This window comes from Trachemys scripta, chromosome 9 (genome assembly GCF_013100865.1).
Source record: "Trachemys scripta elegans isolate TJP31775 chromosome 9, CAS_Tse_1.0, whole genome shotgun sequence".
In the NCBI taxonomy this organism is placed as follows: domain Eukaryota; kingdom Metazoa; phylum Chordata; order Testudines; family Emydidae; genus Trachemys; species Trachemys scripta.
This window is the reverse complement of record NC_048306.1, coordinates 17,039,722-17,064,839: the sequence shown is the minus strand read 5'-3', so window position 1 is coordinate 17,064,839 and position 25,118 is coordinate 17,039,722. Positions and strand designations below refer to the sequence as shown.

The 25,118-nt window shown below is 46.3% G+C and overlaps 1 protein-coding gene and 1 long non-coding RNA gene across 4 annotated transcripts in view; one reads left to right on the top strand and one right to left on the bottom strand.

Moving 5' to 3' along the window:
* Nucleotides 1–988: 988 nt before the first annotated feature.
* Nucleotides 989–25,118, bottom strand: part of GAB3 (GRB2 associated binding protein 3) — a 108,462-nt gene continuing 84,332 nt past the window's right edge. Inside the window, exons 3-10 of one of the 2 annotated variants that reach the window (XM_034781668.1) lie at nucleotides 20,689–20,905; nucleotides 17,710–18,185; nucleotides 13,805–13,860; nucleotides 12,180–12,435; nucleotides 9,406–9,487; nucleotides 7,418–7,520; nucleotides 6,024–6,137; nucleotides 989–3,994 (exon numbers count right to left, since the gene is read on the bottom strand). In XM_034781668.1, the coding sequence (XP_034637559.1) occupies nucleotides 3,878–3,994; nucleotides 6,024–6,137; nucleotides 7,418–7,520; nucleotides 9,406–9,487; nucleotides 12,180–12,435; nucleotides 13,805–13,860; nucleotides 17,710–18,185; nucleotides 20,689–20,905 (1,421 nt within the window). In that variant the 3' untranslated portion in view covers nucleotides 989–3,877. Of the gene's footprint in view, nucleotides 3,995–5,382; nucleotides 6,138–7,417; nucleotides 7,521–9,405; nucleotides 9,488–12,179; nucleotides 12,436–13,804; nucleotides 13,861–17,709; nucleotides 18,186–20,688; nucleotides 20,906–25,118 lie in introns of those variants that run through there. The other variant, XM_034781667.1, reaches the window with a different exon arrangement.
* On the top strand, nucleotides 12,349–17,745 carry LOC117882835. 2 transcript variants are annotated; one of them, XR_004647120.1, is made up of 4 exons: nucleotides 12,349–12,830; nucleotides 14,793–14,932; nucleotides 16,457–16,780; nucleotides 17,657–17,745. It is a non-coding gene; the product is annotated as an uncharacterized LOC117882835 (long non-coding RNA). The 2 variants fall into 2 exon arrangements; XR_004647121.1 differs by having other exon boundaries at nucleotides 16,457–16,699; nucleotides 17,657–17,741.

Sequence of the window (25,118 nt, the reverse complement as noted above, 5' to 3'; positions counted from 1 at the left end):
GCGACCCCCCTTATAAATTAAAAACACTTTTGTATATTTAACACCATTATAAATGCTGGAGGCAAAGTAGGGTTCGGGGGTGGAGGCTGACAGCTCATGACCCCCCATGTAATAACCTTGCGACCCCCTGAGGGGTTCCGAACCCCAGTTTGAGAACTCCTGCTGTAATGCCATAGTAATTACAACTACTTAACAGGTGGGGGGAGGGACAGCTCAGTGGTTTGAGCATTGGCCTGCTAAATCCAGGGTTGTGAGTTCAATCCTTGAGGGAGCCATTTAGGGCAAAAATCTGTCTGGGGATTAGTCCTGCTTTGAGCAGAGGGTTGGACTAGATGACCTCCTGAGGTCCCTTCCAACCCTGATATTCTATGATGGAGTAGCTGATCTACAAGGGGGCACAACTGTATTCAGACTGAAACCTTGAACAATAGCAAGTTAATACACAAGTGTACTGAAAAATAACACCCTTACTCTAGTTTGTCACATTGTGGAATTCTCCATTTAAGGAAAAACCCAGTTGTTTGTAAAGACATGTTTCATTGTGATCAAGGTGCAGTCAGCACTGCTTTTAACTTTCACCAAAACCCACACTCAGTTGCTTGCACTTCCCCACATTATACCCACATGTTAATGCCAATGAGAGTTACCACATATATCGGGGAAAATGGATTGCTACACTGGATCATCGGGGAAAAGTTAGTTTCTGGATAAAAAGTGAAGGTTAAAAGCAGCACGGCCTTGTTTGAGCAACAACTGCAGGGTCAGGCTGTGGCACAGGCAGGAGGTACAATGACACTAGATATAGACTAGGGGTACGCAACCTATGGCACGTGTGCCGAGCTGATTTTCAGTGGCACTCACACTGCCTGGGTCCTGGCCACCAGTCTGCATTTTAATTTAATTTTAAATGAAGCTTCTTAAACATTTTAAAAACCTTATTTACTTTACATACAACAATCGTTTAGTTATTTATTATAGATTTATAGAAAGAGACCTTCTAAAAACGTTAAAATGTATTACTGGCACGCAAAACCTTAAATTAGAGTGAATAAATGAAGACTCGGCACATCGCTTCTGAAAGGTTGCCGACCTCTGATATAGACCCACGTTCAGGGACATTCGGATCCAGGTTTATGATTCGGGCCCATCTCTCAGAAACACTGACAGAAAAGACACTTTCTAGACTCCTCAGTGACCCTTCAGCACATCTGCCAAAGTTTAAATATTTCAAAGAATTAAGAATAGTGGGGAAAAACATCCCCCCTCAATTTTTCTTTAAAACTTTTGACTTCGTATTTTTCTGCTCCAGAGTATTTTTTACAGCATGGAAGAACATATTCCAGTAAAACACAGAATGGTTTTTATTAAAGTTTTACTTGAAAATGACTGAGATGCTACCTTGCTATCACTAAGCATTTGGGGGCCGGGGCAGTGTAATGCAATTTCATTCCCCCTTCTAGGGTAGCACCTGCTTTGACTTGTACCTCTCCCTGCTCTTTAGGGTTCTGCTGTCTTGTTGTAAAGCTCACCTGGTCTTGTGTTTCCTTGTCAGTATTTCAGTACGCACAAAGCACATTCAGCCCCTCATCATTTGCATAGCCCAACAGACACAGGCTGATATCTTGCCTACCTCCTCAAAATAAAGGGAATGCTTTTGGGCAGGAAGGCAAACCTCTTTGTAGGTGTGGCACTTCGGATCTGTGCCAGCCTCCACAGAGGTGTGCTCTGTACCACTGAGCACAGGCAGGCTCCCTGAATCCTGCCTCTCATGCAGCAAAACTGCATCCAGGATAAAGCTGGTTGAAGATTTCCCTTTTTCTAACCTGTTTATCAACAGAAAATTGGTTTTTCAACAACATTAAAATTTTCACCAGACGTGCGCTTTCTGCAGAAAATATTGAGCTTTTGTCTATACTTTTCTGGCCAAAAATCAGCATTTTTCAGCCATTGGGGGGGGGGGGGGAGGCAAAAAGTCAACATTTTCTGCAGAAGGCGGAAACACCCCATTTTCCAAACAGCTCTAATCCATGACACTTTGCGCCTGCAGACTGGGATGTGTGATTTGCCCCCACGTCAATAAATGCACAGGTAAACCCTGTCATCCTCACTAGCAAATCTGGGCAAACATTCATCGCACAGTCACAAATGTGTTTTGCTCTGATGAAATAGCAAGAACTGCAAACACTTCAGCTATCTTGAGGTAGGAGAAAACGATGTTTCCATCAGCTAAGCTGCCCTCTTCTAGTGGTACAGTGAGAATCAGGTAGTCATTGCTTTCAACCTTCCTATGGGCCCAAATGTGTGACAATAATACAAAATGAGGGATGCGTGAAACATAGGACAGAAGCTTGAAACGACGTCAGAGTTATTTCTTTGACATAAACAACATTTTTTCTAACCCCAGTTTGGTAATTCAGCATTTTTTGGATGTCAATAATTTACAGTAACATAGTGTGATCTCAGCAGGTATGAGGAGGAGGAATGTGAATTTGGATCCAGCATGAAGGAAAATCCTTCATAAAAGTTCCTGATTCTGAGGTCCTTGCTCACAAGAGTAGTCCTGGTAAAGCCAGTGGGATCTTCTGCATAAGTAAAGACTTCAAGACTGAACCCAATGGGATAACTGAAGGGTGCTACACTTTCTTGATTTGAACTGCCTGTGCACATCTTGAAATAAGGATTTTAAGCAAACTAATAGAATTAAATACATTATAAAACATACACTTATCTGATCCTGAGATTGTCCTCATAACAAACACCAAAGGAGATAAGCTTCCTGAATATGTCTTGACATTGCTGAAGTGTATTAAGTGGCTGTTTTACATAGGCAGAGTTGCTTGCCTAATAATGCTCCTTCCCTCATTATTACCTGAGTGCCCGACTAAGACTGTTTCCTAATTACCTCATTCATGATGCTAGGATGAGGCTAACAAAACACTCGGGTGGGGTCGATCACCGTTATCAGGAATTTCATTTGCATTTCTTCTTTTGCAGTTCAGACAAAAACAGTCTTGATATTTTGCCAACCTTTCCAAGACTTGCAGAAACAGGCTCATGCACAGCTTCCTTTTTTGATTTTTTTGGCCAGCAAAGAATTGTGTGTCAGCAGATTCCTGTCAGAGAAGCTGCCGTGTTGTGCCGAAGAAAGTCCTCACACCAGGGAGACAACATCAGGAGCAATTGGACGGAAAAGGTGATGACGTGAACCGCAACAGAAAGAAGAAATTCAATATGATGAACGTCAGTCGGGGTGCTGACTACCACGCATTCCAGTTCCATCAGTGCAAAGACCTATTTATAGTCTCTAACAGTGTCACTCAAAGTCAGACATTATATCTGGGGGAGGGAAATATTCTCCAAAATTCTGTTTGCTTAAGCACTATATATATATTAAAATGTTCTGCTTTTTATTATTTCAGTATTTTAGCCCTTGGTCGAATAGTCACCAACACCTGTCTGATACCAGAAGCCAAAAGCAGCCTTAGCACCTGCAGTATTTTTAGAATATCAAAAAACAGCCTTAGCAACAAGGAGTTACCTAATACAGGGAGAAGGCGGGGTTAAATAGATAAATGCAACATGTAGTGGCATTTGTTACCATTCAATGTGTGGCTCCCGCAATCAGGCCATAAAACTGTACCATGTAACTTGCTTGCAAGGGGTGGCAAAGAAGATTAACGTGTTACTTTGATAATCCTATAAACCACTCATTCAACATAGTATTTCCAGCTGAACTTGAAGGTTTTTCCTTGAAAATGTCATTCCTCTAGAGACCACCAGGATCTTACACTCTGTCTGCCTTTGAACTCTGCTGTTACAGCTGTTTGGTTAACAATGTTGTTCCAGTGCAAAAAACCAAACCCCAAACCTTCCTCCTTTAAACTTTAGATTGCCTCACATCTGTCCATTCCTGTTTAGTGTTCTGTAGGGCTTGAGTCTTCTGTTCATCTACCTGGACATAGTCTACTCTCTGCTCTTCCGAGAGAAAAGGTTTCTGTAGGACAGACGAAGAAACAATTGTTTTATATTAGAGAGAACATGGATGCTAGTAAAACTGGTTTTGTTTTCTATTCCTCCTTTTCTTTTTTTCCTGGTCATTTCATTTCACCTTGAAGTTACAGTGACATTAGCTGACAAGAGCATTGCTTTGCAGTCCGCTTTAGATAGAATTATCCATCTGTCACCTTGTCACTCTGCCCAGGATAGTGAGATATGGAAACACGCTGTATGGGCTAACTCCATCCCACAGCAAGGATAATTAATTCTCTTGCCTTTAGTAAGATTCTGCTACACTGATGACCTGCATGAATTTTAACCATAGGAAGGTTTAAATCAAAGGAGGCCTAGAAACCTCAAGTCAATCCCTTCAAAGATATCTGAGCAAAACTGATGATTGAAATGATGTAAAACAAAAACTCAGCAATCTATCCAGATATTCACTACACTTTACAGTAAATTTATTTGCTTTCATTGTATTCCTTCTTTGTCCACCATTGTTTATTTAAATCAGGGGTCTCAAACATGTGGCCCGCGGGCCGGGCTATTTCCTGCGTCCCGCCAAGAGGCCCGCACCCCCCTCCCCGACCTACCTCCAGGCCAGGCGTGGCCAAACTATAGCCCACTGGCCACATCCGGCTCGCGGGATTGTCCCCCTTGAGCCCTGCGCCGCTCCCTGAAGTGGCTGGCATCACGTCCCTGCAGCCGGGGAGGGGGGAAGCAGAGGGCTCCATGTGTTGCCCTGGCTTCCAGGCACTGCCCGCCCCGCCAAGGAATGGGGAACCGCGGCCAATGGGAGCTTCGGGGGAGGTATCTGGAGGAGCAGCAAGCAGCGCGTGGAGCCCTGTGTCCCCCCTCCCCCAGGAGCCGCAGGGACATGGTTCCAGCTGCTTCGCAGAGTGGACTGGCGTGGGGCCGGGGCCAGGGCCAGCTGCCAGCCCTGACCCCAGCCCGCGCTGCTGCCACCCCTGGGCCAGAGCCCAAAGCCCTCCTGCACCCCACCCCCCAACTCCCTGCCCTGAGCCCCTGCCTGCACCTCAACCCCCTGCTGCACCCCAACTCCTTGCCCTGAGCCCCCTGCTTGAACCCCAACCACCTGCCGCATCCCACACCCCTCCTGCACCCCCACTCCCTGCCCTGAGCCCTCTGCTGCACCCCACACCCTAACTCCCTGTCCTGAGCCCCCTGCCTGAACACAACCCCCTGCTGCACCCCAACCCCCTGCCCTGAGCCCCCCGCTGCACCCTACACCCCAACTGCCCTGGGCCCTCTGCTGCACCCTGCACCCCTCCTGTACTCCCTGCCCTGAGTCCCCTGCCGCACCCTGCACCTCAACTCCCTGCCCAGGCTGGGGGCAGTGAGAGGTGTGTGTGTGTCAGTGATGCGGTCCTCGAGCCAATGAACTACTCCTCATGTGGCCCTTGTGGTCATTTGAGTTTGAGACCCCTGATTTAAATTGTAAGTTCTTTGGAGCAGCAGAGATCTTATCTTTTGACTGTGTCTAAAGAACCTAAGACACTTCTGCAACGACATAACTAATATTAATAAATATTTTTGCCATGTTACAAGATCTCCTATAATGTCTTCCTGTGACCCTGCTGTTAGTCATACTCACGTCACAGAATGTTACTGCAGATGGGATTTGTGGGAAAATTGGCAGGAATATTTTGTGGGAAACTGTGTTTCTTTTGAGAATGAAAAAAGAGCTTGCCGAATGCCTGCAAGCACCTACAAATCTGCCCATACGTTCTTACTACTGTATATTCCAGTGGAGCCATTATGCCTAATGTGATTCCATTCACATTAAGGCATAATACTGGCACCACTGTAATAACTTTAATTGTGGTTTTATCATGTTACCCGTATGTTCATGTTGAGCCTGTTATGAATGCAATCAGCTGGAAGAGCACGACGGATTTCATTGTATTGAGGTTAACCAGAAGTGAGAATCTCTGTCTGTTTGCCTCCATCAGAGAGAGACACCAGGATGTACAAAAAAGGGTGGTATTTGCAGAAATGATTCTTACCTTCTGTACAGGGGATGGGGAAGCGGAATTAAAATCCAATGCTAAGTAATCAAGGTTGGACTTCCTTGACCATGGGAAAGCACCACTGCATGGAGATGTTGCCTGGCTGTGCTCCTGTTGTGGAATGAGAGAAACTTTTAATGAGTAATTCAAAACCCTTAAATCATGATCCTAAAAGGAAAAAGACCAGACTGTTTAGTATTATTCCTAATCCAGCAGTAAGCAAAGAAGGAGAGCTCTGGCCCACATCATTTGTATAGTATGTCAAGGGATGCATTCATCAACTAATTGCAAGATCCTAGCAATGTCTAATTACGTGACTGTACAAAGAAATTCAGGAACTCTGATTTGGGGTAATTACAGTAATATGGGCAAAATGGGGCGGGGGTGGTTTTCATTCAGGTTTAGCAAAACATCAGTAAGGAGTTTGTTTTGCAAAACCAAAACCTGGGATGGCTTACATCTGGATCCCATTTCATCTAAGCCATTGACGTTCTGGGGATATGGATAAATGGTTCTGGTTTTGATTCATCTCTGTCAATTGTATATCAAAATGGAGAGTCACAGACGATGACAAACATGTTAAAGGTTTTAGCTTTTTGAACAATACAATTGGAGTGTGATTATGACTAGAGCTGAGCTGAGTAGCTATTGTGTAGATTCAGATCAGCTTCAGGTTTAGTCTGGAGCGAGGAGGTAAGATTTCTGTTTGGAGCAGCCAACTGTGTAATCTCTTTGTGCAAACGTTCCCAAACTGGAAGTGGAAAGCTGGCCCCTTCGGGCTTTGGATTTGGAACCAAATCTGCCACAGCTGGCTCAGATCTAGGAATTCTAGATCAATTCCCACCTGAAATTCGAAGGGGATTAGGTTCTGGCCTATTTCTAGACATGGCCAAAGAATTAATGAAGAAAAGGAAGCCACAATGTTTTTGTTTTATGTAATGGGAAGTAGGGTTAATGCAACCAAGACTTTAATAGGCGTTCTCTTTCTATACAACATTGTGTGTGTTCCTTTAGGAAGTGCACTGAAGATTGTCTGTCATTTCCTAGGAGATTCTGCAGGGGGCCCTTGTAAAAGGTGAAAGGACTTAGTTTTCCTTTGCCTTTAATGAGTTCTCATGTAAATATGCCTGATCCCAGTGATCTCTTGGAACTGCTCAGCAACGTTTGTGGGGTGAACAGCTGAGATCTGAATAGCAGAAAAAAGGCTTCCCTTATCTCTCTGTAAATCAGACCCAGTGTCTTTAGTTTAAAACCATTTGATTTTTTTTTTTTTAAAGAGGGCAAAGGACAAACCTGCTGAACATTTTTCTTAGAAAATGAGCTTCAGAATTCTCAGGGCATGTGACAGAGCAGAATAGAGCACAGGATAGCTGTGTGAAAATGAAGATTACCATTTGAATGTAACTTTCTTCCTCTTCTCCGGAAACTGAATTGGCAAATATTCTTGCTGAATTAATACCGTCTCTATCTTGAGAGATAAAGCTCGTTCGATTGCTAGGAAGAAAAACACAGGAGAGGTTAAGAAAGCAGCTAACAGATGCTCTGAAAAGAAGCCAAAGTCTGACATGGCCCATATGGCGAATAAACTCACCCTAATTCTGAAGCCTTAATGGAGAGGCCATCCAAAAATGTTTTTTAGCTATAAAGCATGTTACAGTTACATCAATAACATCTCTGGTGGATTTTCTGGGATTTATCTTCACACTATAAAAGTTTGCCAGCTATGGCATGACAGAAAGCCGGAGATATCAGAGCAATTCTCCAGCAAGGAACGCAAATGGAGGCAGACATTCATCTGTGTAATATGCGCTGATGGAGAAGTTACTTTGTTGTATGGGTACCACCATTTCTGAGATTGAAATGAATTAATCAGCTACTGTAGCTGCCTGCAAAGCAACTTGGCTGGCTTTGAATGCAGTACAAACACGTTATCTGTGCTTTGGAGCTGTCTGCAACTCAGTTCTTTTAAAAGAAAAATTTAGCTGCTAATCTAACTGTCTGAAGCAGTCTGTATAATGTAATTCAAACCTACTGCAAATCATCACTAAATTACTGCAGTTTGGCCAATATGGCTAGTTAACCAGAGATTAGCTGTGTACTTCACACAGCATAAACAATTTAATCCAAACAGTTATCCCTTTGGTTTTCACTTTATTTGTTCTGAGCACATTTGGTCATTTAAACTCTTCTTTGGCTTGATGAATATAAAAAAACCTTGATATTTAGCTTACAATGAATGAACTCCTCAATGCTCCTCTTCCCTGCAGACCTTGTATAGCAGTTGAACGTGTCAGAGTTCATTAACCATGGCACGCTAGCAGGTATGTTCATGAGGCAGCATTGAACTTGTGGGTTTGCCGAATATGCCAAGTACACAGCACCTCAGGGGTTAGCCAGTGTTTAACTGCTAACCTGGAAGCCTGGGGAAGATTCTGATTGCTGCCACCAGATTACCTGGCCCTGACAGACTGTGTCAGCTTCTCCCAAGAGAGCAAGCCCTTCCTCTGAGTACCTTCCATGTTAGCTAAAAAGGCAGTGTCTGGCATGCCACTGTTAAAGTGCCAGGCACTAAAAGGATCCACATAGGAAGGCTTGGGAGAATTCTCACCCAGGAATTTTCAAGGGGCAACTGGCAAACCCCTTCCAACTTCCCCATCAGCTCTGAGAACTTACTGCCACCACTGCCTGTGCCAGCATGCTTCATATCCCATCATTGCTTCGATTCTACCAGCTAAGAATTCCTGGCTGTGACTCCCTTTGGGGCCCACTGTCCCTTTGTCATCATTTGGGGAGAATGACCCGAGGCATTCCCTCCACCCCACAACTGGTTTTCAGTGACACTAAATGAGGAGCAGAAATCAAGTCTCCATTTCGGTATGGCAGCACAGAACGTTAGCCCCAGGTCATCAGGCCAGCCAGGCCTTTAAATTAGGTTTGTTTTCCCTTTGCCATCTTAATCTTCAAGAACAAAGATATCTGCTCTCCTCTGGAAAAATATTAGAAGGCACGAGGGCTAACATTATGGCAGCTGTACCAGAGAACAGATTACTCCAGCCTTCTAAAAAGTTACATAAGGAGGTTTCACAAGAGACAATTTAGGCTTTGAGGTAGTGCTAATTTGCAAGAGATCCAAACCACAGAATTTCTCACAGCACAGTCTGAAGGGAGTGCACTGTGTCTGTCTTTAAAAGGAGCCCTTTTTTTATGGCAGCAAAAGCCTGTAAAATGCTGGAAGGAGTCCCATGGAATTTGCATAGCATGTTTGTTTATAGACTTTGCCAACAAACTATTTCTTGCGGAATGTGATAAGTTATTTATAACTTCATTTCACAATGCTCATGCTTAAGAGGTTTCAATGTCAGGTTTCTCATCCACTTACTAAGGCACAGTCCACATCCTGGTCAAGGTAGCGTGTTCCCGGATTGTGGAGAGGTTTCTCAGATCCAGCGGAGGGGGTCGTGCTGCAAATAGGTACAACAGGAATTTTAAAAGCAGGATTTATTAATGGCTCTAATAACATAAATAAATGGGAGACACCTCCCCCAACTCTGGGGGCGCCAGAAGCCAAGTGGTGGCCCCCCACGTGGCCTTGGTGAAAAAACTGCAGAGAGGAACCAGCCAGAAACTCCAGCTGGTCAGGGCAGAAGCCGCCAAAGCAGGAACCTTCAGAAGCTCAGAGAACTTTCCACATTTCTGACTGGACCTACTCTGCCTTGTGCTGTATGGCTGTTTGCTCCAACTCCCTCAGTCTCTTCACCTCAGCTTCACTCCAGACCTGCCCCTCTTATCCCTTCTGCCCTGTCCTGTTCCCCTCATCTCCCTTCCTTTCCTATTTAGCTGGTTGCCTCCTAACTAAACCCTACATCCCACCCTCCCAAAAGTCCTGGAACTGACATGCCGTTTGCTGCCATCACATTTTTCACTTTGCTTGTGTGCTCTACCCCTTCACCACCTTGCATCTGTGCTGTGTGTTTAGACCGTAAGCGCTTCTACTCCTGTGTTTGTACAGTGCTTTGCATAAAATGACACCCTATTCTTGGTTGGCACCTAGGCACTATCGTAACAAACAAGGTTGTACAGCCTAGCATTTGTGCGAGATTATATTCAGGAAATCTTGTGGAATAAATGGACCGTTTGAATCTGCCCTGGAGACTAAAGTCCTCTGCGGCTCCTAAAACAAGCAGCTAAACATGATGGGCAGCAGGAGAGCAGACTTTCCAGAATGACCAGGACAGGGCCAGCTCCAAGGTTTTTGCCACCCCAAGCAGCCCCCCTCCCCCCTCCAAAAAAAAAAAAAAAAAAAAGCCGCGATCACGATCTGCGGCACTTTGGCGGGAGGTCCTTCGCTCCGAGTGGGAGTAAGGGACCCACTGCCGAATTGCCGCTGAAGAGCCGGACTTGCCGCCCCTCTCCGGTGTGGCCGCCCCAAGCACCTGCTTGGTAAGCTGGTGCCTGGAGCCAGCCCTGGACCAGGAACACGCCTGAACCCTGGTCAGCAAGTGATGTCTCCGCAGGGGAGGGGCTACTTCAGTGTCCAGGTCCAGCCAGCCCTTGGCCTGTCTTCTAAGACAGTTGCTGCCCATAGGGGTGCCAATTGTGGTGGTGCTTTCTGTGTTGTGAACATCTCTCCACAGGGAAATGGATTGAGGCCTTCAACTCATTTCATCTAGGTCACTGAGCAAGCCCAAGGCAGTAACAAATTTCTATCAATAGCCGCATTTGAACCAGCAACCAGAAGTGAAAGTCATAGCTTTACTTTTCCCCTGAGCCATCCTCTCCCTTTTCACCAGGTTTCTCCACATTTTCTACATGGTAACAACATCTAACACTTGTTCTACGATAATGCCAAGTATTTCGTGCCACTCAGGGAGAGATGGAAGAGTTCCACATTGGAATTTAGTTTATCCATGGGTGCTAACTCAGGAAGGAGCATAAAACCCTTCAGTCCACTCCAGAACATCGCACAAATCCTGTGGTGTTCCAACAAGCAGGCAGAACACTCGAGTGTGTGCATATTAAGCAGCTTAATGTAGCTGGGTGAATGAGAAATATCACATACACCTCTACCCCGATATAATGCGACCCGATAGAACACGAATTCGGATATAATGCGGTAAAGCAGCACTTCTGGGGGTGGGGCTGCACGCTCCAGTGGATCAGCGCATTAGCGTGTCTGGCTCCAACACGCTGCTCTGAGTGGCATGTTAAGGGTGCCAGGCTGGGGCCAAAGGGTTGGATAAGGGGCAGAGGATCTGGGGGGGTGGTCAGGGGACAGGGAGAAGGGGGGGGGGTTGAATGGTTTGGAGGGTTGTTCCAGGGGCAGCTTAGTTCCTCCAGGAGCCCCCAGGGAGCTAGGAGGTCCATGAGGCTGTGCAGAGACAGAGGACTTCTGCGAAGATGGATCTTATCTCCAGGTGGATCCTCCAAATGTGTATGAATCACAGAGGATTTGGAGGTGGCATGGGGCTTGGGGAAAAAATTCTCCCTTTCACCAAACCAGTGGAAGGAAATTACTCCTGTCCCCAACCCCTGGGGAACTGTGGTCGGGATCCGGGGCTGGGAGTGAGGCTACGGTCAGGGCCAGGTCCAGGGCTGCGGTTGGGGCTGGCGCTGGGGCTGGAGCTGTGGTTGGGCCAGGAGCCAGGGGCTGAGGCCAGGTCCAGGAGCAGAGCCGCGGCCAACCCGGGAGCCAGGAGCTGAGGCCGCAGCTGGGGGTGGGGCTGGGCAGAGCTGGGGACAGAGCGAGTCCTGCCGTGCCCCCCCCCTCCAACGGGGGGGCACTCTCCACAAGTTGGGGGCCACTAGATTAAAGCATGTCATTCAGCATGCCCCAAATTTAACACAGCCAGTACATAGCAGGTTATTGCACTAGGATCTTCAGCATCCCAGCAGAGTGGATACTACCTTCTTTTTTTTAAATTCCATGGCACTTTTAATGAGATAAGAGGTTTACCCAAGTGATCTTTGCCAAAAAAGTTTTCCCCTCAAGGCTATTGGCTACCATCTTCCACCCTAGAGCTGGCTGCATCTATAGTATGTGAAGTGCTTTGTGATGCCCTGGGATGCCAGGTGCCATAGACATGGAAGTTAGTGGTCAGTGATAGCAATGTACCTTAGCTTCGAATTGCTTACTAGGTTGGTCTAATGCCTTACATTTCCTACGGGGTTTGAGATCTCGATTCACTGGAGGTGGTTCCAGGTCTGTGGGAAGTTCCGGCAGTGGGCTGGAGAGTTTGTCATTGGTGACTACAGGAAAGGTAAAGGTCGCTGAGCTTGGGCTCATGGGAGTGTAGCCATCGGGTGAGCAATCTGGTCCTGGGATGGGTGGAGAGGTGCTGGGGTGCATGGGTACATAGCTGTCCTCCGTATTGTCCGATGCTGAAGAGTAGAGCGGGGTGAATCGACACGGCTTCCGAAAGGAGAAGGAAAAGAAAGAGCATTCCAGTCAGCTGAACAACTCTAATAATCAAGCAAGGCTAATCCAGACATTGATACAAATTAGCCTGAACTAAACCCCACGCTTGAACACCCCCAGCTGAACTTTTGGGGTGGCCTATCTCTGGAATGGCAGGAGCCAAAACTCCCAAGACAGACATCCTGCCAACTTTGGAAAAGTTCAGATCTGAACTTGGCAGCTGAGGCTCGTGATAGCTGGAAACATGGGCCCAAATGAATTGTTGGCATAAGCCGGTGCAAATCCACGGACTTCCAAGGAAGAGCACTTGCCTAACCAGCAGCAGATCTGAGCCACAAAATGAAAGGAGGCTTATAACGTAAGGAGCACTTTCACATGTCACTCATCTGGTGAGTTATTCCTTCGCAAAGGTGAAAGCTCTGAGTGCAGAGACACATGCACAGGGATTACACTGAGTAGCTGAGGATCAACCCTGGGGATTCATGTCACGCAGGTTAAAGCTGGTTGCGTATCAAGAGGCATTGACTACCAATCGGGTAGGATCAATTTCAAATGTGAGAAAAACATGGCGTCTGTCAAAGACAACGGAGCCTGCCCCTGGCCTAGCAGCCTAAAGGCAGCATAGGGGCTTCCCATTTGGAAGAATCCAGTTCTGGCTCTCAGGCTCCCCGGACTGGTGAGGCAGAGGCAGCATGCTCAGCCCTGCGGGGCAGGGAACACCTGGTGGGAACGTCACAGCCTAATGTGTTTTCACATCAACATTGACCAGCATCACCTAATTCTCTGAAGTCAAAAATGGGTCACCACTTTATAGGGGATTTTGAGGGTCGGGACAGTTAACAGGCCCCCAAAAGGAGGTGACCCGCATGACTCTAAAGTGATACAGAAACTTGCAACACATGGGCTCCATTCTCGGTTGTGACCTATCCCCTTAACATGGAAATGGACCCCAGGAAACACCCCTTAGTGCAAGGGCCTCTGTGAAGAGCTGACCTACATGTTCTGCTCTGCTCTGTCTCCAGGCCTGCAGCATAGGGGATGTATGATGGGAGAGAAGAGGTATTCTAGGAGTGTCAGAAGGGAGCCTGCCCAGCGTATTAAGAGGGACCCCATAAGGGGCTATGAAAAACCCTAGTACCAGGGCACCTGTGAGGCTTCTCTAACTTACAGCAGGGGCTGGGCAAGCCGCCACACACTCCAGAATGTAGGAGGTGCAAATGTGATATAAAGTCACCTGTGCCCTCCTCTTCCATTCCTGTGCTGAGCACAGGAGAGGAGTAACAGAGCATCAGGTTACAAGACAACTAACGTGCTTTAGTCTGTTTTGTGCCAGTGTTTAAATATATGCAAATAGAGTACTTACCAAATTCAAACTAAGCCTCTTATCTCGACTTCTGAGAGAGCTTCCTTCCACGTTGGCTGAAAAAAAATAATACCCCCAATGATTAACAATGTAATAAGCAAAAGGGGAATGGAAGCTGAAGGATATAATTCTGGAGCAAGGCATATGGCATTAAAATAATTATGACTTTCTAAAGCTCATGAAATATCTTGTTAGTCTTCCTGAACTGGGAAAACCTGATGAAATATGAGATCAAAAATAACTCTCTATAATTCTATGAGTGGGCTACTTATGATGTTATATTAGTTTTAAGCACATTGAAAACAAGAAACAGTCAGCACACACCCTATAAACCTATTCTGAGTTTTCTCCAATCACATCTAGATAAAGAGTCTGTGGGAAAAGAAGTTAGGAGATATGAGATTTAATTCCTGTTCTGTCGGCAACTTGTTGTATAACCTTTGGACTTCCCTATATCTTAACTTCCCCATCTGTAAAATGGGGACAATTATACCACAAAGGGGTGCTGGAAAGCTTCATTCATTATTGCTTGTGAAGTGCTCTGAGATCCTCAGATCTAAGGCACTAGGGAAGTGCAAATTATTTATACATGGAATACATGCTAGTATGCACTATGAGAGGAGAAGTACGTGTATGTGTTAATGATGAACGATCATAACACACAAGTGGTTTAGGGATAGGGTTAGCTCAGTGGTTTGAGCACTGCCCTACTATACCCAGGGTTATGAGTTCAATCCTTGAGGGGGCCACTTAGGGATCTGGGGCAAAATCAGTAGTTGGTCCTGCTAGTGAAGGCAGGGGGCTGGACTCTATGACCTTTCAAGGTCCCTTCCAGTTCTAGGAGATAGGATATCTCCATTCATTTAAATAAATCCACCTCCCCAACAAGTGAAAAGGTCTCTGTCACAATGCCTGCTACTGCAAATTTGGCTTAGGATACTTATAGTGTTTTCTTTTTGGTTCTTAATATGTTTTCTTTTCAAAACAGAGGTAAAAGAGGTTGTCAAATGTTTTCAGTGTTGATCAGCTGCTGGACAGAACTCGTGGGATTGTTTCCATTGCATGGTGGACAGAGGTAGTGTTCCTGTGAAGCAGTAGTGGGACTGGGTGGCAGATTCTGTTAGCTTGGTAAGATTTTGCTCTAAAGCTATGGCTGTATATTGTCATTTGCTTTTGGGGAGTTTGTTTACAGAAGAAAAAAAGTAACTCGGAGAGTGGGAGGGAAAATGGCTGCCTCTTTCCACTCAAACCCTTATTTTTCTCCCTATGCTTAAACTGTCCATCCTTTTCCCTTTGTAGAAAACATCTATAAATGGAGAAATGGGCCATTTCCCTACTGAGATCCTCTAGAGCTTTTCTCTGGAATACCATAAAAAAATCCCATGAGGGAAAATAGTATATAATGGAGTATGATACAATCAGCTTGATGTAGAGTTCTATCCTGTAGTGGGTTGGGGTTTTTTTTTGTAGTGTTAACAGTGTAATAGACAATATAAAGATGACAAGATTGAATGAAACTGTATCATTGGTACCCAAAATGAACAGCTTTCTAGACAGCTGTTATTAGCTACTTGTACTTTCTCAGTTACACACAGATTTTGTACTTGCATGACTGTGTTGATCAGGGGAGCTATTTTTTACCAAAATAGTTATACTGATACAAGCTCTAGTGTGCATACCATTTTACCACTATAAAAGTGCCTTAGACCAGCATAGATTAGTCCCCCTCCCATACGGGAATAAGCTACACCGGTATAAAGCATCGTTATACTTGAACAACTGAGTTCACACTAGGGGGTTGTACTACTTTACCTACACTGGGATAGTTAAAGCAGTACAACTTGTATGTGTAGATAAAACCTACGAACAGACAACTCACCAGGGGTGTGCTCACCTCACCTTCTCAACTGGTGAGAAGCAGCTGGAACATTTGTATGTTTTTTGCATGTCTCAATTTTGATTCACACTTATATTTTAAAGTCAGAAATAGTATTTTTATACCTTATTTTTATACCCCAAAAGTTGGAGTATAAAAATAAGCAATGCTTATTAATTCATTGCTGCCCCCTGTCAGGCTGAGATAACCTTGCAGCACATTCACAGAATATGACATTTGGGTACTTAATCCTCTGAAATGCACTTCAGCGTAAATTAGAACGGAGAAATAGTAACTATCTCCAGCCAGATTGTGTATGTGTGTGAGACACACACCCATAAGTGCCTAGAACATTTCATAGGCAGCTTTCAATCATAACTGATTATTAAGAATACTATTTCCAGCTATGGGTGTTCCTTCTAAAAGCTTCCAAGAACTGCCTGAACACTGATAAACAGGCTGGGCAAAACTCTCCATGCTTTGGGTTTAATAAGAAGAGCTAAACACCCTGGCTCTGCACAATGCACGAGTGACCGTTTAAACTGCAGAATAAAGGAAGCCAATCAATAATGCTGAATATAAATACCTGTTGCTGCCTCCACTTAGAAAGTTATGGCTCCTGTACAATACATTTGATAGTTTCCAACTAGACATTTGATCTGCCCATTCTGTTCTAAGGTTCTGCAGAATACAACTGTATTTGTGTCACACTGTATCATGGCTCACACTTCCTTTCTTGTTTTTTTTCCCCTTTTCTTTTTAAACAATGTCTCAAGAATGGGTGAAATTATCCTGCTCAGCTCCAGTGCAGCATAGCATCCCGCTTTATACCCAGTTTTCCAGCGAGGCTTTATTGAGATGCAGGGACATCAGCTGATTTGCTTAATATCACACTGGGCGCCACTGGTTCATTTGGGATTATGTCCCATTGCCAGCTTCTTCCTGTCTTCCAGTCCTTTGCTCTCTACATGCTAAGAAACATCCTCCTTCCATGGAGTGTACTACCTGCAGCAGCAGAGGTATTGTACTTAAAGGGGCACTTAACTCAAGTAAGCCTGAATTTTGACTCATTTAAGGATGAAAAAAATTCCAAGAGCCACGTAAGTGGAAGTTTGAGCTTGGAATTGATTGACATGTAGGCCTAGTGTGTGTGTGTGTGTGTGTGTGTGTGTGTATGTGAGAGAGAGAGAGACGGAGAGAGAGAGAGGCTGTGTGTGTGTGTGTGTGTGTGTGTGTGTGTGTGTGTGTGTGTGTGTGTGTGTGTGTGTGTGTGTGTGTGTGAGAGAGAGAGAGAGAGAGAGAGAGAGAGAGAGAGATTAACAAACCAAACTCACAAACTGTCACATTCGAGGAGATCACAGCTACTTGTTGACTGGTACTTACACTGTTAATTCCACATATAGGAGCAGGTGCTGTAGGTAACTGAGGGATACCACTTCTGCCTCCATGTTACAATGATACTTGGCATTTATAAATCACCTGTCAGTAATTGACTGAGCTGCATAGTGGCCCTAGAAGCTGGAGATACTAAGGCACAGAAGGGCCCGAGTTTCAAAAGTGCTTAGCTCCTATTTAGATACCTGAATGCTGTGGCGAGATTTTCCCAAGTTCTTAGCACCCAGGTCTCAAGGGGAGCTGAAAACCTGGCCACTTCATTCAGGGCTCACCCAGGGTGACTCAGGAGGTCACAGAACCAGAAGAACATATAAGTCTTGCCTCCCACTCCTTCACTCTCATTGGGCAACACAATCTCTAACCACTGCCACTCGGTTCCCACTTCATGCAGAGCAGGAGCCTGTGCACACTCACAAAGGCGTTAGCTTGGCTTTAGACACAAGAACCTCTTTAGATGCCTAGGAGTGTGAGACCCTGTGTCCTAGTGCACTCTCTCCCTCTACGCAATTGCTTGAGAAAATAAAGTATCTGACTTTGCTGCACCCAACCAAAAGAGTGAGAACTGTGTTTTTCTCCGACAGATGTGATCACACTGTCATGGCACAACAGCTCAGGAGGGGAAGGGAAGAGTTACCTTTCCAGTGCCGCACGTTATCCAAACTGGACAAGGAGATTCTTCTCGGCACCAAGGCAATCTGAGCCCTGCAAATCCCACCGTGTCCATTCTGAAGAGCCCCGTTGGATAGCTCCTCCCCGCTCCAGTCTGAGAAATGGGTTGGTTTGGGTGGCCGGGGTGGTGGCGTGTTAGACAAAATATCCAGTTCAGTTACGCCATAGGGCAGTGCGGTTTGGCTTTTATCAATCTGAAAGGTTGGTGTTAAAGGAGGCCCTAAGAGTGGAGAGGAGGAGGAGACATCACTGAACGGCCCGCTAACGTCTATGCTTCTGGGTATAATCCCATGATTCGGTGGCTGGCCCCCATCCTGGTGTACGATGCCGTTGCCGGATGACTGTACGTGAAGGGAGGGTTGAGACTGCAAGGCATCAACAAAAACGTCATCTGATGAGGTCTGCTCCAGGGATCTGTCAGAATTCGACCAGCTGTCACATCTGGATGGAAGACAAAGACCAAATTTTGTATCTTCGTTCTACCACTGTTGCAAGTGAACTAGTATGTACTCCAATGAGTTCACACTATATGAGAGGTATACATACATGCCTGCCCATTGGTCCACAATAACACAACCAACCCAAGGCTTCAACTGCTTCATACAATTTTCTTTTCTGAGTTTTTAAATTCAAAATCCAGTCTCACCAGATTTAAATCAGTTCTTGAGACCAGCCTCACACTTGGGCTTTTCTATCCCACTTTTGAAACTGCGCATTGATCATTTAATTCCATTCACCCATTGTAAGCACCCACCATGGGAGTGCTGTGTGTGTTTGTCTTTACTTTATTGCAGGAGCCGTTTTCCACAAAGATCCGATCCATCAAGTGGCAGATTCAGCCCCATTGTCTCTTTACAAAGGATGTGGTGCTGTGCAGAGAGGGGGCACTGGACATAAGGGGGCCATGCAGCGGGCTCACGCGCTGTGTGGTGTAGAAACTTGCTCTGATTGAACACAGTGTGGGGCAGCATGTTGGGAAACCAGGGTGGAACCAGAAGATCCACTGCTGTGAGGAACCTCCCTTCCACCTTTATCAGGATAGGGGAGATTGCATGAGGCACTTTGTATAGTCTACTCCAGACATCATCCTGGCACTTGGGCTGGGGTTCTGGGCTTTGGATGTATGCCTAAAGTCTTAAGTGATGTTATGTACCTGCTCATCCAGGGGATAATGTGCACTTTGGGGGTACAGCTCAGAGTAACCCATGTCAGTCACTTTTCCTTCCTGTTTACTAAATCCTTGTTCACCAGCCAGTTAACAGTCTATAGTAGCAGCCATGATGCCAACTAGGGTCTGATCCTGCTCCCACTGAAGTCAATGGGAGTTGACGTCAAAGTGACTGGTAGTATATATGAACAGGAAAGGCGATTCTTGGGTCACGTTGCTACTGGAGTTTCAACATCAACATCGTAGCCAAAGAGGATCTACTCACCTAGACTATGGATAAGTGGCCTCCACAACCTTATTTCAATAACTCAAGAAGCTCTTCTTGTTGCCAAACCATGGGGGCTTTCAGGACAGCCAGGGAAGGATTGAGAATATGGTCCTCGGCTAAGGCCTGTGTCACCTTTCATTGCGTAGTGAATGCTGATGGCAAAAGATGCTACCTGCCCAAAAGCGCACTATGGGCTATATCCTGCCCTTTCCTCCATGGGTACGGAGATCCCCGCCCCCCGAGAGAAGAGAGGAGGTTCCACTTAGAAGATATAGGGGGCAGGATTAGGGGACTCAGCACAGTGCTAGCTCTGCAGGGGCTCCTTGCACCCCAGCACACAGAGAGGTTTGGGAGCAGGCTGTGGGCAGCCAATGGATCCCCAGATACAGGAGTCCGCCAGGCTTTCAGCATGTGAAGGGGTAACATGCCCGATACCACCACTACTGCTGCCACTCGGAGGCCTGGGGTAGGAGGCTTTCTCCTCCACGACCCCAAGGAGAAGCACAGCCGTTAGTGCTTCCCGCCGGACTGGCGATTGTGTATCTATATTTGACATATCTATACATAGGAATGATGTCACCCACCACTGAAGAGCAACCACTTCCAGGGAGACATGCAGCTACTGTTTAACACCACATAGCAACAGTGCCCAGCAGTTAGGACTGTGTCAATCACAGAGGCAAGTTAGGGGGAAGGAATGTTCTTACCCCACCTATAGTGTGGCCTGGACACGGACTCCGGAAAAGTGCCTGGGCCCTTTAAAAGCCACTGACCGTCAGAACCCCAGTTTTACATCCTGTCTGAGAGATGGCACCTCTAGGAGCACCTGGGCCTCTAGCTGCACCCCCCAGGCCTTGCTTCAGTACTGGCTTCCAGGGGCACAGCAAACCCTCAGTACCATTTCCTGAAGCCCAGCGCTCTCTAATGCCATGCTGGGGTATTGGAACCAGAAGGGGCAAAATGAGCTGAGTTTTTCTTGGTTCTTTAAGATTTCATTCAACCATTTAGAGGGGAGGACAAAGGGACTAAGGACGAGCGGATAGGGGGACTGTCAATTTGCTGGGAATACAAACCCTGGAGCATATTTCTGGGTATGCAGCAGCCCCTGCATGCTGTTTTGAGGATGTAAAAGGGAATTTTCTTGGTGCAAGAGGGTACCCGGGGGGTGCAGAGCCAGTGCTAAAGCCCTACTCCTCACCCTCTTGCAGCTCACAAGGGGGATGTTGGGAGGAAAGGGTCATGGCTGGTCTCCAGCTAGTCTCACCTGCAGAAAGGCCCCTATAGAGCTGTTGTAGCCCAGTGTAAGTTAAATTAGCCTCAGGGCTGCTCTAACCTATGCTTGGGGCTGCAGAGGGCCATGGCAACATGAATACGGAAGGCACAAAAGAGGAATAAAGCCCCTTTTCCCCCGTCTCTTCCTGTGTCCAGCGCAGGAATGGTGGATGTGGCTCATTGGCAGAGAGACATATCAACTGTAAAATGGCTTTAGAGTACGACATGCGCTTTACCTGATATGATTGAACTTGCCCGTCTCGCAGTTCGATAGGAAGAGGTAGTCGGGGAGGAAGACTGACTCCGACTCACTCCTGGTCTCTTCGGAAGCAGAGGCGTCTGTGGTGGCACTGCCTACAGAAGAGGAGGGGTCTGTGATCCGTGAGGTATGGGTGGAGACGGCTGGCGAGGGCTGGAGGGACGAGGTGGTGTGAGACAGGCTCTCCACAGAATCTGCAATGGAATAGGATTGCACCTTGTGATGGATTTGCACAGCTGTCCTCCCCCGAGAACGCTACACACCCAACCATTCCTTAAGAGCATTGAGCAGTCACAGATCACACCAGGTGTTGATACTGACTGGGAACGCTGCCTTCCTACCCCATAAACAGTGTCTGGGGAAGGAGGCCAAGACATTAACTGATGCAACGGTCTAAGAAGTGCAGTATTTACTCAGTAAGAGACATTAGCCAAAACGCTCTTCCCACAACCATTCTGCATGGACATTCACTAGAAAGATGAACAGGACTAGCGAGCATGGGATTCCAGGCCAGGACCCAGACCCCAACATCTGCGCTGAAAGGCAGCCCTAAAATACAAGCAAGTTTGTGTCCATAACAAACTGAATTCAGCAGGTGCCGGTAGCATTTGGAAATCCCCAAGGAAAATGCCGTGCCTCTGCCTCTTGGCAGCCTCACTGTCATTACCACAGTGGTTCCTGAGGTTGGACCCAGTGCTCCCTGCACAGACCATATAGAGAAGGAGAGCGCTCACGTTCTAACTATACCACGCATTACACATAAGTCACCCCAACCGAACAAGAGATCCTAACAGTCATTTCACAGCATCCATGTGAATGCAGATCCTTCCTAGGCCAGTCCTGAAGATCCTTTTTGTTCCGTGGAAGCATCATCTTAAACTAGAGATTAGCCTAAAACAAAACCTCAGATCTAAAATACCCCTGAAACCCTGGGAAGATTTGGATCCAGACTTTCTGGCTGCCCTTCACTCTGAATGGCCTGAACCAGAACCCTAGATCAAAACTTTGCTGAACTACAGAACACTGGGGAGCCATCCAAATCTTGTGGCTTGGAGCCATCTCTCCTTGAAAACTCTCTTTCTAACAGAATCGGTTGCTGCACTCCTCTCTCTGGTTGGGAAGAAAACAAATCACTTCCTCTGAGGAAAGTACCTAGCTGGAGCAGTTGGTTTTAGCAAGTACGGTTTTGGACTTCTCTAGCACAAATAAAGAACCATGAGACCCACTAGAAATTAATGGAGACAAGAGAGGGTTTTCTTCCCACTCTCCAAACCTCTGAGGATGAAACTGATCTTTACTTTCTGCTTGCTGAATATCCAGATTTGTTGCACTGCAGAATTTGTTTGCGGTCTTCTTGTGTTTCTTAATGTTGGACAAAGCCTACATGAGCCAGGGATGTGTTGCAATATGATCCTCACAGTTAGGGGCTCAGCAACTTAGTCTATTCACACAGCCGACACAAACTCTTTTTTCCATGAGCCTCAAGGTATTTGGGAAGTGGGGATTACCAGCACAAAACCTGACACTTGCATGTGGCAGTCAGCTGCACGTACAATGTGCCCAATGAATACTCTTTAAAATTTTGTATGGAAAAAATCCTAGGCTCCAAAGGGTTAAAGCCAAGTCTAAATCACTCAGAAATGATGGCTAAAGGTAAATAAAAAAAGTCATTTCCTACAATTCCCTCAAGGCCCTGACGGGGCGGTATTTGCAGTGTAGCATGCATAGGAAAATGAAAACCTGGCACCACCAGTATGATCAGGGCCGGTGCTTCCACTAGGCAACCCTAGGTGGTCGCCTAGGGCAGCAGGATTTGGGGGGGCGGCATTTTGCTGTCCTTGACGGCAATTCGGCGGCGGGGATCCTTCCGCGCCTCGTCTTCGGGGCGCTTCGGCGGCGGGTCCTTCACTCGCTCCGGGACCCGCCGCCGAAGTGCCCCGAAGACGCGGAGTGGAAGGACCCCTACCGCTGAATGCTCTGAGGAGCAGCGCTGCCGCCTAGGCGGCAAAAACCCTGGCACCGCTCCTGAGTATGATGATGACGACTTCTCTTTTGATTGGGTGCTGTGACTTTTTCAGTCTGCCCACGTGATGTGCTTGTGGGCTCCCTCACTGCTCCTCTTACAGAGCCAGTTCCTGCACCCACTGAGGCCAATGACAAAGCTTGCATTGGGCTCAATTCTCCCTGTGCCTGAGCTCTACTTGGGGCACGGGCAGGGATATCAGGGAGACAGTTAGGGCCCCCTCATTGGGTGCCACCTGGCCCCAGCATTAGTTAGGGACTCCTGAGAGACCAGGTGCCACAGGCTGACAGATGCCACATCCCCAATGGCAGGGTTGGTGCAGGAGCAGCTTCCACAAACTTGATACCAGCACTGGGTTTCTATTCACCAGGAAAATTCTCAGCAGGCTGATTATGGCCAGGATCTGGCCACTTTGTGTCCCCAGAGCAGCACCAAACAGCCAGAGCAGAAAGCGTGGCCCTTTGATTTCAAAGGAGCAGGAGCAGGGCTAGAGTCTCTCCTTCACACACAGTGTCCTTTGTGTTTTAACCCTTTGGGTGTGTTTGAACATGGAAGTAAATAGCTTAGTGATTGAAGAAGAACGGAGAACAACCTAAAGTCGGGTCTGAACCATAACCTAGATACGGCCCCCATCCTCCCCAAACTTTGGGGGAGTTTCCATCTGAATCTCCCTCAATTCGCAGTTTGGGCCCATTTGTAACCGAGCAGCTTTGGAACAGTGAGTTCCCTGTGGAATTTGTACACAATTCCCTGGAGGTTCTGGCATAATCCCTCCTCCCCCTGCTCCCAACAGGCTGTGCTAAAAGGAACTCCTGAAAGTATCTGAGAGAAACTACAAAAGCCGTCAGAGAGAGAATTATCCTTTTTCCCTATCGGGTTTTGAATGTAATCCAGAAATAAGATTTCATCTGAGTAACTGGTGAGCAATGGAAATCCAAAATAATTCCTATGATCCTGCACTACCCCATTACGGCCACCAGATGGTGTGCACCTTGTTCCACGACCAATTGATTTCGCTATTGTTAGTGTTACTCTGATGTTATCAGCAGGTATTTACCATCCAGGACAAAGCACATGTTTCAAAAAACCTACACATTTCATAAAGCAAAGCAGCCGTATTCCACCACAAAACCAGCAACTGATCAATACAGAACTCCACAAGGATGCTTTCAAGGTCCTAAGTATTGCTACAACAAGATTCACTAATAGCAAACCTGTCAATTTCTCCAAAGTCCCAATTTCAGGGGCTGCCTGTTAGAAATCCTGAAGACATCTCATCGTCAACCGGCATTAAAAGGTGGGCCAGATCTTACTTTGTGGGCTAGATCCTGAGGTCCTTACTCAGATTTTACTCAGTCCTTCGCTAGACACAATTCCATCTGACATCAATATTCTTGTGACAGATTTGATTAACATGTATAGCTTCTAATTTTGTACGCCCCTGGAAAGTTGTTGACAGATGGAATGTATAAGTGTAAACACATCAATAAGGACAGAATAAGGATTTGGCCCTCTATACCTTGATGTTTGATAACCCCCACTCTCCCCCTCATCCCCCCCCAAACAAACAAACAAACCCCCTACCATATAATGAGCACAGAAGTAAGCTTCACTCATGGCAGATTCTAGACCAGCTCTTCAACGGGCATAAATGCAGCATAACTCCATTGACTATCTAGTCTAAAAGTATAAAAACCCATTTAGAGCCACATTTTGCCAGCCTAATGCTGAGTAGTACCATACTCTACTGACTTCAGTGAGACTAAGGGAGCAAGGTAATACTCATACTCAATATAAGTAATGCCAGCAAAATCTGGCCCAGAGCAACCAAACAACTACTTATCAATGGCCCCAGTACTGGTACCTTTATATCAGTGGTTCTCAAACTTTTTTACTGGTGACCCCTTTCACACAGCAAGCTTCTAAGTGTGACCCCCCGTATAAATTAAAAACACTTTTTTATAAATTTAAACACAATTATAAATGCTGGAGGCAGAGCAGAGTCTGAGGTGGAGGCTGACAGCTCACAACCCCCCCACCCCCCGTAATAACCTCACGACCCCCTGAGGGGTCCTGACCCCCAGTTTGTGAACCCCTGCTTTATATAAAGTTTAGCAATGGAGTTACCGGGGATTTGTTTTTTTCTTTTCAATATTGTGTCTGACAACTATTTCTTCTTGCTGGATTAGGACCCAATCCTACACACAATTAGGCCCCGATTCTGCAAAGCATTTAAGCATGTGCTTAAATCTATGCCTTTCACAGTCACTTGAACTTTAGGCACATGCTTAAGTGCTATCCTGAATTTTGCATCAAATGGTTTCAATAGCACTGTTCACAGCACCAAGCATTACATCTGAAAGTAAGTGTTTCCAGGATCAGGC